The sequence below is a fragment of the Limanda limanda genome, chromosome 19 (genome assembly GCF_963576545.1).
Source record: "Limanda limanda chromosome 19, fLimLim1.1, whole genome shotgun sequence".
Taxonomy (NCBI): domain Eukaryota; kingdom Metazoa; phylum Chordata; class Actinopteri; order Pleuronectiformes; family Pleuronectidae; genus Limanda; species Limanda limanda.
The window spans coordinates 5,958,033-5,971,519 of record NC_083654.1 but is presented as its reverse complement, the minus strand read 5'-3'; the positions used below and the strand labels follow the sequence as shown (position 1 = coordinate 5,971,519).

General features: G+C 42.2%; 2 protein-coding genes across 2 annotated transcripts; one reads left to right on the top strand and one right to left on the bottom strand.

Moving 5' to 3' along the window:
- Positions 1–279: 279 nt before the first annotated feature.
- On the bottom strand, positions 280–3,834 carry srfbp1 (serum response factor binding protein 1). The gene is made up of 3 exons (XM_061092750.1): positions 3,765–3,834; positions 2,276–2,725; positions 280–2,148 (listed from the first exon to the last, which is right to left on the bottom strand). The coding sequence occupies exons 2-3, from the start codon at positions 2,702–2,704 to the stop codon at positions 739–741; spliced, it is 1,839 nt and encodes a 612-aa protein (XP_060948733.1). The 5' UTR covers positions 2,705–2,725; positions 3,765–3,834; the 3' UTR covers positions 280–738.
- Positions 3,835–3,985: 151 nt separating this feature from the next.
- Positions 3,986–12,944, top strand: maco1a (macoilin 1a). The gene is made up of 11 exons (XM_061092588.1): positions 3,986–4,215; positions 5,112–5,253; positions 6,460–6,586; positions 6,748–6,871; positions 7,002–7,180; positions 8,105–8,648; positions 8,912–9,070; positions 10,001–10,183; positions 10,565–10,685; positions 11,377–11,551; positions 12,613–12,944. The coding sequence occupies exons 1-11, from the start codon at positions 4,136–4,138 to the stop codon at positions 12,813–12,815; spliced, it is 2,037 nt and encodes a 678-aa protein (XP_060948571.1). The 5' UTR covers positions 3,986–4,135; the 3' UTR covers positions 12,816–12,944.
- Positions 12,945–13,487: the final 543 nt, after the last annotated feature.

The window sequence follows — 13,487 nt, the reverse complement described above, 5'->3', positions numbered from 1 at the left end:
CAGTGGCATGAGACTGTAGTGATGTTAAATTGTAATGATACAGAGTCAGTTTTATGGGCTAACTACTTCTTTGTCCAAGATTTCTTCAAGCTTCCACAGCCACAGGTGTTGTCTTCCCCAGCTGGATCCCCTACATTTTTCATAATATCCGAACTGACTGACTTTGGCTATCTAAGTGTTATCAAAATACTTAACTTATACTTCAACATAGAAGACCAACAAATTAATCAATAGCACCATTTGTGGAAAAAACAAAAGAGAAGACAGAAAATTGGGGCATATCTGTAAATACAACATTTATATTGTTCAAGCACAAATGAGGAAAAAACAAAACTGTAATTTGGTGCAATGTTGTCTTCCTGCCACTCAAGTGTATCTCAATACATCAGTTCCATAGAATAAAGACACTGACAAATCCATTTAAAAGTTTAAAAAAAAAAATTCACAATTACAAATATTTCCCCAAGCCTTTGTTAGCTGGTAAACCTATAACACATAGAAATTATTTGCTTATGTTAGGAATTTCTCAGCTTGAATCTAAATCATATTTGGAAATCACAATATTTGAACAACTTAATTCTCATGATGTTTTATAAAGAAATGTCAGGCCATTGTTCTTTTACATACTTTAAAAACACTGTCAGAGAACATAAGCAGGGACAACCTTCACATTTACATAATGTGTCGGTCACTGCCGACATCAAGAATCAACCACATCTGTGAGTCACTCGATTCTGTTCAGTCATCAAACCTGATCTTCTTCCCTTGGAAGGGCAGGATTTGTCCTTGCTGTTCCTTTCTTTTCTTACTCGCCTCCCAGGAGGGATGCAGTGCCTGCTCTGGTTCCGGCTGGGAAAAGGCACCTCGACCCATGGGAGCCTTCTGCCTCGTGAAATCGCCTCTGCCTCGTCCCCTCCCTCTGCCGCCAGATGCAAAGCCCCTCTCCCCCGACCCGCCCCGTCTGTCTTCTGGCCTGCTGTACTTGTTCCCTGAGTTTCCTTCTTCTCCTGCGAACTCTTTTTGAAACCTGGATTGTTTAGTGAAATCTCTGTTTGAACCCCTAAATTTATCACCATCTCTTCCCCTGCCTGCAGCTTCACCAGCACTCTTCTTAGACCCAGAGAGGGAAGGGAAAAAGACAGACTGAAACTTCGCTTTAGACTTCAGCCTGGACTCGAGTTCATCAAGTTCACTTTGGACCCTGTCTGAAGTTGTCGCCTGGTCACTTGTCTCCACCCTTTTCTTTTCTTCTACGACCTTCGGCTTCTTCTTCTTCTTGTATTTGCTGACTTTTCCAACGAAGAAGTCATCTTCGCTCTCCTCCGACTGGGAGGACTGCTTGAGGAAACGTTCCTCTGTGCTGTCGTCAAAGTACTCTTTCTCTTTCTCATCTGCTGACTCTAAATCACTCTCTTTCTCATCTAATGACACTAATTCTTTCTTTTTCTCATCTGATGACTCTAAATCTTTCTCTTTCTCATCTGATGACTCGAGATCACCCTCTTTCTCATCTAATGACTCGAAATCACTCTCTTTCTCATCTAATGACTCGAAATCACTCTCTTTGTCATCTGATGACTCGAAGTCACTCTCTTCCTCCTCTTCCTGTTTTCGAAGCACTGCTGCTTTTGGTTTCATTCCTGCACCTTTACTTTGAGGAACATCTCTCACAGTGTCCTTTCTTTTGCCACTCTGTGTTGATACTGGATACACTCTCTCAGACTCTGGTTTGTCTTTCTTTTGAACATCAGCAGTGGCGGATGCAAGAGCTGCTAACACTGTGTCTGTTTTAGGTTTAGCAACACTGGAATCTTTAGGGATACCATCTCCTTCCTTCTTTTCTGACATTCCGTTAAGCTGCACTTTAACCTTGCCCTCTTCTTTGTCTTTCTTTTTTTCCTTACTTTTGTCTGGTGACGGCGGTTTTACTTTTTCGGCTTGACTTTGCACCTTCACCCCTCCTCCCTTTTTTAGATCCTTCATCCTATCCACTTTGAAGGCTTCCACAGCAGCTTTAATGTCTTCGATCTTCTTGATGAACTGAGGGTGGGTGGCGATGCGTGCTACAGCCCGGTCAACAATGGTTGACTTGGGGTCTCTACACAGCTGCTCAAAGTTGAGTTTCTTCTGCAAGGCTGTCTTGGTCACCTGGCAGTGGGAGAAATCAATTAAATAATTAGACATTTTTGTATTTTTAAAATAATTATAAAATTTTGGCTGAAAGTTGCTGAATAATGTGTTCCAAAAATAATGAAAACGTTTTTATGAAACCTACCAAGTCTGGTCGGAGCACCTTCATGGCGTGGACCTCCTCTAGCATTCGGGCAGCTTTCCTCTGACTCTTCTCAACTTGCGCCTCATTCCCCTTCTTCTTCTTCGAGGCACTGATCTGTCGTATCAGCTTCCTGATGATCAACACTCGCACCCTCTTCACCTCCTTCCTCATCTTCACCACCTCGTTGTTGAGGTTCAGGACATCATCCTGTTCTTGGTCTTTAGTCTGAGCGGGTTTGGGAACCTTCTTTCTATTCTTTCTGGCTCGTGCCTTTTTTTTAGCCTCCTTTAATTTATCATCGGAACCAATCTTTTCTTTGTCATCTTTCTCCAGTTCCTTTTTTTTGTCATCATCCTCTTCTTCACCTTCCTCCTCAATCTCTTCCTCCTCTCTCTCTTTTTCCTCCGCTGATAGCAAAAGTTCCTCCATCTTGTCCTGGGTATGTATTATCTGTTGAAAAAACCAACCACTTACACATTAGTAACACATTGTCAATAGCAACAACCACAACGGCTTCTACCTACTAATACCACAAACGTCTATCTTTCTGTATGTGGAATGCATAACTCATGAACTGTGCTGAATAGACCTATGAAATAGCAGAAATACAATGTAAAGAAAATAACACCAGTTGAGTAAAGCTTTCAAGATTAAATATAGGATACACACTAAGAGTAATAAAGCTAGTTCAGTCTCATTTCATGAAAAACATTAAAATCCTCATTGCAGACAAACCAGGTGGGATGACAAGTTTTCTAACTTCACTCTGCACCATAGACTGTTGCTAAAAAGCTCTGGACACAACGTCCAGCACACAAACAATAACAGGTGTCCATACCTGGTTCTAGGCGTCATTATTTTTTTAATTGCCGTATATTGTAGAACTGTGTGAGGAGGACTCACTAAATATAAGTAATAATTCTGGAGTAGTTTCGGAGCGTTTTGGGATCTCACTGTCTTCGTCGTTTTTTTAGCCAAGCAGGTTTCTACATAAAAGGAATTTGCTGCAGTGTATTTGTGCTAGTATAAATATTAAAAAAATAGGACACTAAATTAAATATAGAAAATACTACAAGCACCAGGGGAGTGATCTTGCATTACGTTGTAAGGAAACAGTAGAGCACAATCCCTCCCCCTTGTTATAGTATTTTTGATATTTTTATATATTTCATTATTTTATCGTATCCTCACGTTCTCCCTGACACACAAATCTCACAAAACACGTGTATTACACGGCTTTACTGAAATAGTGTATGTTTTTTATAATGTTACATCGCAGCTGGATAGACTTCAGGAGAAATACACTTCCGTGGAGGGAGCAGAAACGACCACGTCTGGCAAAACAAACGTGGTTCTGCGAGCGTGGGTAAGTTTGATCACGTTACGTTAGGTGTAAATATGACTTTTTTACGTACAAGCAGCGTACAAACAACAAACTACAGCACGTAGGGTAACATTATTTGACATTTTTCGCTGTTCTCACACTTACCGCTCAGACGTGCCCGCTTTAAACACTTAAATCGGAGAGAGACCCATCTAAACTCGTCGGCAGTCAGAGGGGGCGGCCATGTTTGTTTCTCACGTCACCATCCGGCCAGCAGCGTCATGAGGTCGGTGACAGGGAAGGAGGGAGGGAGGGGGGGGCGCGTGTCGTGAAAGGGGGCGGGGCCTGACGCGGACTGTTGTTATTTATTTCTTTGTTTCATGTGCAAAGGAAACAACAACAGCGTGGCGGAGGAGCGAAGCAGCGACGACGACGAAGACGACGACGCGAGGATGTGCGTGTGACGCCCCCCCCCCCAGCCTCCGGCCGCCGTCACCGCAGCGACAACAGCTCCAGCGAATCTCTCCGGGGGGAGGATGAAGCGGCGCAATGCGGACTGCAGCAAACTCCGACGGCCGCTGAAACGGAACCGAATCACGGAGGGTATCTACAGCAGGTACCGAGGGGGGGCTGGGGGCTGGGGGTTGGGGGGCGTGATGGTGTAACAATGGCGTCTCTCTGCATATGTTGAAGACGGTTAGCTTCAGTCATGGCTCTGCACAGCCGGAGCTACGAGCTACACGACCGTTGTGCTAACCGTTGAGTCACAGGCCCAATAAATTCATATTCTGGCTCAATTCGAATTTAAACGTGACCGCGGAGACTTTGTGTACATTTTAATTTGACTTCAACGCGTCCTGTTGTTTTTTTTTTATATTTGTTTTTGTAAAAGATGTAGCTGATAAATAAATCGGGAGCTGAATGAACTGGTGAGAAGAAAAAAAACGTTTTGTTCCTCCTGAGATGACAACGGCAATGTCAAGGGGGCGCTCGTTTTGAGGTGCGGGGTGACGCCAGCCGCCGGCGGGGCTCTCACCTGGGCTTTGTCTTACAGAGGTGTAAATAACCAATCACCGCCAAACCAGACCGGGCTGACTGAAGCATATTAAACGCACATCTTATTTACACAGTGTGTTTTCCTTCACACTGGTTGATGGCCAGTGAAGGAAAATAAAGCCGTTTTAGTAGCATGTCCAGACATGACACTCTATACATACATTCTTAACCTCTCTCTCTACCAACCTCCTCTCTCACTTCTCAGCTGATAATGGATCTATTTCAGTTCCTTATATCACAGCAGCACATGTTACACTTAGAGATTTCTATATTTTCACACTTGATCACTGTTGCATGGTTATTTATCTGTATTCAAACCTTGTGTGACCTTCAGGTTGCATTGCAAGTCTGTTGTATAAACCTGATGTCTGGATGCCACCTAAATCCTCAATAGGTCTTGTGAAGTTTCTCCTGGTCGTCTCACGCTCTCCTCTCCGTCTTGTCCTCTCCCTGCAGCACGTTCCTGTACCTGAAGTTCCTCGTGGTGTGGGTGCTGGTTCTGCTGGCCGACTTTGTGTTGGAGTTCAGGTTTGAGTACCTGTGGCCCTTCTGGCTTTTCATTCGCAGCGTCTACGACTCCTTCAGATATCAGGGACTGGTAAGTGTTTTGTGTGAGTGTGTCTGTGTGTGTGTGTGTTTCTAGTCAACACAGAACAGAATCACACAGCCGCCACAAGGATGCAGCAAAGAAACACGCACAGAGTCCTATATTAAGTGATAGCGGTGGAGCTGAACACCCCTCAGCTCACCCTCCCCAAACCTGAAAGAGAACCTGTGGTCACCTCCAGTTGTCATAAAAACTCAAAAGGTGTTTATAGTTTGTCCAGTTTGGGCTACTGTAAAAAACATGGCAGCCTCCGAAGAGAGGACCAGCTCCTGATATAAATATATATTTTTTCATAAGAAGGGCCCATTCAAGGGAAAAGATAACAACAATTTGTACAATTAGAAACACACTAGGATTATATTCAGTTTCTGTCATACGGTCCCTTTCACCTAAATCTTACACACTGAACCTTTTAATGGTTTATTTGTTTTGTGCCTTTTGTATTATCAAGTCCAACTCAAAGCACTTTACTTTACAGTTTTGATATTTACACACCCACGTTCATACAGTGCATCACTTTCACTCAAGGGCAATTAGAGGCTCAGCATCTTGCCCAGGGACACTTGGGGTGTGGGGGAGACTGGGATTACTACCACTACCTTCTGCTGAATGGACACCCCGCTCTAACTCCTGAGCCAAAGCTGTCCAATAATTTAGGCAATCGTGCCTTGGCACTTAAAAAGATACAATGCGGTGTAAAAACCAGTAGGTAATAAACCGAATTACCTAAAATTTCCAAAAATCCATGATTGAAGTTTGACCTGTGGCAACCAGTAACTAAATATTTAATACTAAATATAATTATGAAATTATGTGCAGTTGTTATTACCTACTTTGAGAAGGTGATGTTTTCACCTGTTGTCGTTTTTGTTTGTCCTCCTGGGCTGACTTCCACAATACTTGGTGGATGCAGTGTGAATCAGGGAAGAACCCCTTAAAGTCTGCTGTGGATACAGGATGTTTTTGTAATCACTCTCTTTAGTATTGCAAGATAGGGCATTTTTTGATGGCATTTTTCACTGATTTCTGTGGGAATAATTTGTGTATTTTTACAGGGGGGGAAATCTGAAATGTTGGCAATTTGGTCCAGCTTGATCTAATTTTAGGGGCCTGTTGGGCCTTAGCGGTGGTAAGCACTCCACTGAGTGCCATTCATGTTACATGCTTAATCGTCTGTCTCATTTCCTCTTCACTCAGGCGTTCTCTGTCTTCTTCGTATGTGTGGCGTTCACATCGGACATTATCTGCCTCCTTTTCATCCCCGTCCAATGGTTGTTTTTTGCCGCCAGCACCTACGTATGGGTCCAGTATGTCTGGCACACGGGTGAGTCCAAGTTTTCTGTGGAATCTTTTTTTTGTTGTCTGCCAGCCAAATGGCCACTTTCTCCTGAAATAATGTGTGCACAAGAAATTGATTGCTGCCAAGTTTCTTCTGTGCTGGACCTAAAAGTGCTGACGTATTTTTTTCTCCCTACATTCATGCAGAGAGGGGAGTCTGTCTACCCACTGTATCGCTGTGGATTCTGTTTGTGTACATCGAAGCTGCCATACGTTTCAAAGATCTGAAGAACTTTCATGTAGACCTGTGTAGACCCTTTGCTGCGCACTGGTAAATGTCTCATTGTTTAATCTGTAATGCACATGGGAAGTGGGAAAATATCCATTTTACTCCAGCATATCCTGCCCAAGAGGATAATGATATGTCAAAAGTTGACACCGTGTTTCTCTTCCCCTCTCAGTATCGGCTATCCAGTGGTGACGCTGGGCTTCGGGTTTAAAAGCTACGTTAGCTACAAGATGCGACTGAGGAAACAGAAGGAAGTGCAAAAGGAGAACGAGTTCTACATGCAGCTTCTACAGCAGGCTTTGCCTTTAGAGCAACAGATGCTGCAGAGACAAGAGAGGGAGGCAGAAGAGGGTGAGAGACGCACAAAAGAAAAACACATGAAACACAACACTCATTACGCAAAGTTGAAGTTCATATAAACACATATCTTGCATACTGGAGACGCAACAATGAATAGAAATGGTCGAATAATACAGTGCACATATTTATACAGAGCTACAAAATCTTTCCATAATATTTAAAAAATTTTAAGTTTGAAATTTCCCACCAGAATTTTTTCACCTCTGGTCAAGCTCAAGAAAAAAAAATGTACTTTAAGTTGACACTTTATTTTACAAAAGAAGTAAGAGCAGGAAATATGAGGTCAAGGTAACTTAAGTAATCATTATGAACCCAATTGTGGAAATATGACTTTACCATATGTGTCTATATATTTTCCCTAATGTTTACAAATAGTTCTCCATGGTATACGTTTTTAGGGGAACTATGGGTTGAGACTGCAAGTCAGTAAATTATTACAAATAGGAGGCTTTACCTCTGGGATATTACAGGAGAGTTGTTTTTTAATTGCGGCTAAAATTAGGGCTGCGGTTCATGACTGTTTTCATTATAATCATTAAAGCTATGAAACGTAAAAAGCTAAAATAAAATGTTGTCATTTGCAATTTCTCAGAGGCCAGGTGGATTAGTTACATTAGTTATTTTGTAAAGCGCTACAAAACCTACACATATTAAATTTGCTGTTATACAGAGTTAAAGAGAGCGTTCATGTGGTGATTCACATCTATAACAAGGGTTATCATCATGATATTAATCAATATAATTAATGAAGAGCATTTCCTTTACTTTATGCAGTCAGCAGCTGTAGATTATGGCACTTTGATGCCAGAATTTGTACTAATTTAAATTACATTTCACTTGACTTTGGGATTTAGTTAATTCTATCCGGATAACTTTGTACATTCACTAACGCTTTGTGTGCTCACTCTCTTCCAGCTGCTTTAGCTAAAGGGATCACAGAGGTGGAACCTCCAGTAATATCCCAAAACGGAGCTACTCCTGGAAAGAAGAGCACATCAGTCCCCTTACCAGAACTGGAGTACCGGGAAAAAGGGAAGGACAGTACTGCAAAAGAGCGCGAGGGCAAAAAAACAAACTCCGTTGGAATCAATAACAACAGTATTGTACACACACTGGACTCTAAACTACAGGAGACAGAGTATATTGAGAACTACGTCGGGGCAAAGAGACTAAATAACGACCTGGCTGGAGAAAACGCCCACCCGGACACTAGCACACACACTACTTCGAAAGAGGAAATGAGTGGTGCGGGAAAGAACAATAAAAATGCCGGTGGAGCTGCGGGCAGCATTTCGAATTCATCTCCACGGAATCACAGCTCTACCAATGGCAGCGTGCCGCAAGGCTCATCGACAAGTAAGAGCGAGAAGAAGCAGAAAGGGGCTGGGAAGGGTCAGAAGGATCCGGTGGAGAATTGCATTCCCAACAACCAGCTGGGCAAGCCAGATGCTCTAGTACGGTAAGATTCACACACACACACAAACACTCGTACCGTTTGAAACACATGCTTCTTTTTACTGTACATCTTGTGTCTGGTTTATTGAGTTGTTGATGTAATTAACATTTAACATTTGCAAGCATTCAGCAGCAGTTTCATTGTACCTTCAGTTTGACACTTTGAAGATACTAGTCGATGCTGTCATCCCCTTCCATAGCATAATGAAAAAAGTATTTCTATATCGCCTGTGGCCCTCAAGCCCTCTCTTCTTCTTGCCTTTCAAGGTTGGAGCAGGATGTAAAGCGACTGAAGGCAGATCTCCAGGCCAACAGGCAGCTGGAGTCAGACCTGCGGAGTCAGCTGTCCTCTATGAGCAGCCAGGACCGCAGCCTTCGGTCTGAACTGGGCCAGATCCGCCAGGACAATGAGCTGCTTCAGAACAAGTGGGTGCATCTGCAGTCTGCCCACACACAATACTCCCCTCTACTTTAAACGACTTTTCTCTAGTCGCCATACAATTAATGGGATTATTGATCTTGAGAAATCAGCAGATATTATGAAAAGGAAGTTTGAATTAGCTGCAGCAACTGAAAGCATTAGAGCTTTTTATTTATACAAGGGATACTCAGGTGGTCTATCATTGCACATCCTTAAATTTGTGAGATTTTCATTCAAAAGTTTTGAATGAAAATGGCCAACATTGAAAGAGTAGAGGAAGAGGAACTGCAACATTAAGCCTGTAGTGTGGACCAAGCTGGATCATACATTTCCTATAATGCAGCTCAGTAGTTGTTGCCATTACAACCTAGTGAATGCCTAGGTCTTCCAAACTCAGAGTTCCACAGTTTAGAAATCGTGTTTGTTGTGTTATGTTTCTAAGCAGAGTTGACCCTAATTATGTCTCAGGAGCTTATTTCGTCAGATATGGTTAATCTTCCATCACAGAACATGATTTATAATTGTATGTTTTCATTGGCTGGGTCATATGCTGCACAACAGCAATGAAGCAATGGTGCAAAACAAAAAGTTATACCTTTTATATGTTATTATAAGTGTATACAAAATATTATGAAAATGTGTTGAAAAAATTTGACTGGCAGGCGGCCACAATCTAAGTGATTAAAAGAAAACACCAGATATTTCACTATTGAAGGAAAATTCGATATTGTCCCAGATAGGTTACTATCCTGGCAACATTAATAGAGATATTTCACATTCTAAGTGACTACTTTGAATGGCTGATGGTGCTAGAGGAGGCTTTTAAAGTCTCGTAAAAAAATCTGCATAAACACTCAAAATATTCAATTCTCAATCTCATACCCATGTTCACCTTATGATCCAACCTACTTGAACATTTCCTCCTCACTCCTCAGGCTCCACAGCGCCGTCCAGGCCAAGCAGAAAGATAAGCAGACCATCTCCCAGCTGGAGAAGAGGCTCAAGGCTGAGCAGGAGGCTCGGGCCCTGGCTGAGAAACAGCTGGCCGAGGAGAGGAAGAGGAAGAAGATGGAGGAGGCCACGGCTGCCAGAGCTGTAGCATTAGCTACTGCCACTAGGTACTAATTAAATGATTGTTGAGATGTTAACCTCTGAACCAAGGAAAGCAGAGTATCAGTATATGTTTCAAGAGATTAGTCTTTGTTCCCTCTGGCAGATGAAACCGAGGAGGCCAATGTAAACTAATTTGTGCCTAACTCAATTAAAATGTAAAATAATGTTGCCTGAAGCTGCAGGGGGGGTGTGATAGCTTCGTGGTTCCCAGGACTTCTCATCACTGGCTGTGCAATAAGTGTAATTTCTTCAGTAGGGATTGCTTAGTTGTTTTTTTTTATATAACTATTGTTATATAAAGTGTTGCTTAGGTCCAAGTGTACCATATAATATGTTCCCTCTATTTTCTGACTTAAATTTTTGCCTTTTTCTCCTTTGTTCCACAGAGTGGAGTCTAATGACTCTCTTCGCGCTCGTATCAGAGAGCTAGAGACGGAGTATAAGAAGCTCAGCTTGGACATGAAACTTAAGGAGGAGCAGATTAGGGATCTGGAGGGGAAGTGTCAGGTAAGACTGACTATTTTTCATTAACAAAATAGTTCATGTTTGTAAATGTGCACTTACTTGGTCAGTCACAGGATTGAAAAATATATCTTCTTTGTACTAATTCCACAAATCACTGTCTGTCCGTATGTGGATTGCACGTCAATGGAATCGTTCAAGTTATCGGCTTTACACATTTTGAAGAGGTCATGGAAGTGTACAGTCAAATTTGGTGCGATGTAGACATGCAATTCGTTCAATGGTAAAAAAACATCTAATAAAACGGGTGATCAGCGCTCTGTAGCAGTTTGCTGGGACTCATAATAAAGTTGATGTTGTCACCTTCATTTGCTGTAGCTCAATTATTGCAGGTCACTTTTATGGTTTCAGAGAGTAAGCTGCAACCTAGTATTACCACAGGCCAGGCAAACAGGCAGGCTTAGAGCAGCACTAAATGCTCTAATGTAATTGGCTATATTACCTCTAATTATCTATGAGCACTTCAATTTCTAAGAGCACATGATCCCTTAAATAACATTTGATGCTGTTTAAGTTTGAGCTATTGGTGTAAATAAATGAAGAAACCCTCTGTGCCATATCAACAGTAAAACTTTTGTTTGGGCAATAAAATTAAATATCCACAGGAAATAATGTGTTTTGTAGTGTGACCATACATCTAATATCCTATTACTCTTACCACACTTGTTACACACAGGAGCTGAGGAAGTACAAAGAGAATGAGAAGGACACAGAGGTGTTGATGTCAGCACTGTCAGCCATGCAGGACAAGACCCAGCACCTGGAGAACAGCCTCAGTGCTGAGACCAGGATCAAACTGGACCTCTTCTCTGCACTGGGAGATGCCAAGAGGCAGCTGGAGATAGCACAAGGTAAGTGGGGACTGTGGGGATACAGTGAAATAGAATTGTAGAAGCTACAGAATCTGTCTTTCGTTCCTTACATCAGGGTGGAGGTGAAAATGTAGCAGCCCTTTTTTTTTGTCAGAAGGAAAAGCAGATATGAAACAAATCTCTTTAAAGATGCCTCAGTTCTCTTCTCATTGAGCCATGACATTGGAATGTGATTAATATGATGAATGATAAATGTGGTCTACCTGCTGTGACATGTCAAACATCTGCTGTTTAATGGGACAGCAGTTTAGCAGTCTATTAATCATTAGCTTGTAAAAGAATAACCCACTGCACATCATTTGGTTGAAAAATATAAGATCCTGGGCTTGTCAAATGAAATCAGTGCCAGTGTGTATACACGGATCAGCCACAGTATTAAAATAGGTAACTGGTTTTAATGTTGTCGGTGCATAATCAGAGATTTCCGCACACTGTTCACTGGTAAAGTTGTAGCTGGCTCTTTAAAATGTCTGGATGCATTTGCGCATTGTAGGTTAAATTGCAAGCATAGACTGTATAGTAGATGGACGTCCACTACAGGTCCAGAAAGTGAAGCCTGTGTTCTCTTAAAAGACCAGCAGAGGGCGACTCCACTGGTTGCAAAAGGAAGTCAGGTTCTATTATGGAACATGATTCTAATTCTCACTTGATTTATGACTTTTGGAAACATTGTCGTACAAAGTTAAGGGTCTTGATCAATAGTTTTAAGTCTTCCTCATTACAGCATGCTGTTCATTTCGTAAATAATGTTCCCATTTTGATTAAAATGGACGTTAAAGCACAGGATGCATTGGGACATGGATAATGTGTAATTGACAGCTGGTACCGTCCAGTGGGTGTAGGTGAGTGCAGTTTTCTCGAGCTCTCAGTCAGGCTCCACCTTCCACTCCTCCAAATTTGGGCATTTCTGGTTTAAAAAATCCTCATGATGAGCTAAAATACCATTTGAGTTCTCAGGGATTCAGTTTGAAAGGTCACGTGTGTTCCCCCCGCTCTGCACTCTGTGTGATTAACGTCTCTTGATCCTCCATGTCCTCCAGGCCAGACCCACCAGAGGGAGCAGGAGATCGCAGAGCTGAAGCAGAAGATAGCCGAGGTGATGGCGGTGATGCCGAGCCTGTCTTACTCGTCAGACAGCAGCAACCACAGCCCCGTCGCCCCGCACTACTCTTCCAAGTTCATGGACAATAGTCCCTCGTCCCTGGACCCCAACGCCTCAGTCTACCAGCCCCTCAAAAAGTGACTCTGACGTCCACACTTTGTGTCAGACAGAACTTTTTCTCTTTCTTTATTTCAGTGACGTTCTCAGTTCTGGCTTTTTGTTTTTCAGTTTAACAGCCCCTGACAGTTGTTGCACTCACACACACTTACACACACACACACACACACACACACACACACACACACACACACACAGTGCACAGTGCACACAGCCCCTCTATATATGTGTACTTGGGTTAGTTTTTGGTTCTATTATGAGAACTATTATTTTGAGGGGGTTGTGTACAATCACATTATTTTTGTTTGTACTATTGAGTTTTGGGATTTAGCCATTAGACAGCATGATCTGTTTAAAGGGGGAGAAAGGAACATGCAATTTGTTGGCCAAACTTTTACTTAAGAGCCATCATGCATCACGTCATGTCAGTCTTCTTTTGCTGTACAGTATGAATCCCCCCCACAGCCATACTCACTTCTATAGTGAACTCACTCCCAGACCTTTTTATTTAAAAAAAACAATTGGCCTCCATGATCGTTTATATAAAGACAGAAGACGTGTTTAGATGTGTAAAGTAAAGCCAGGTTTGAGGTACATGAATGTAAAACTATTCATGTTTTGATATTGCCATCTACTCAAATCAGTGATTGTTTGTTTTGTAATGTTTCAGTTCAGTTACACCGACGTACATTTCCT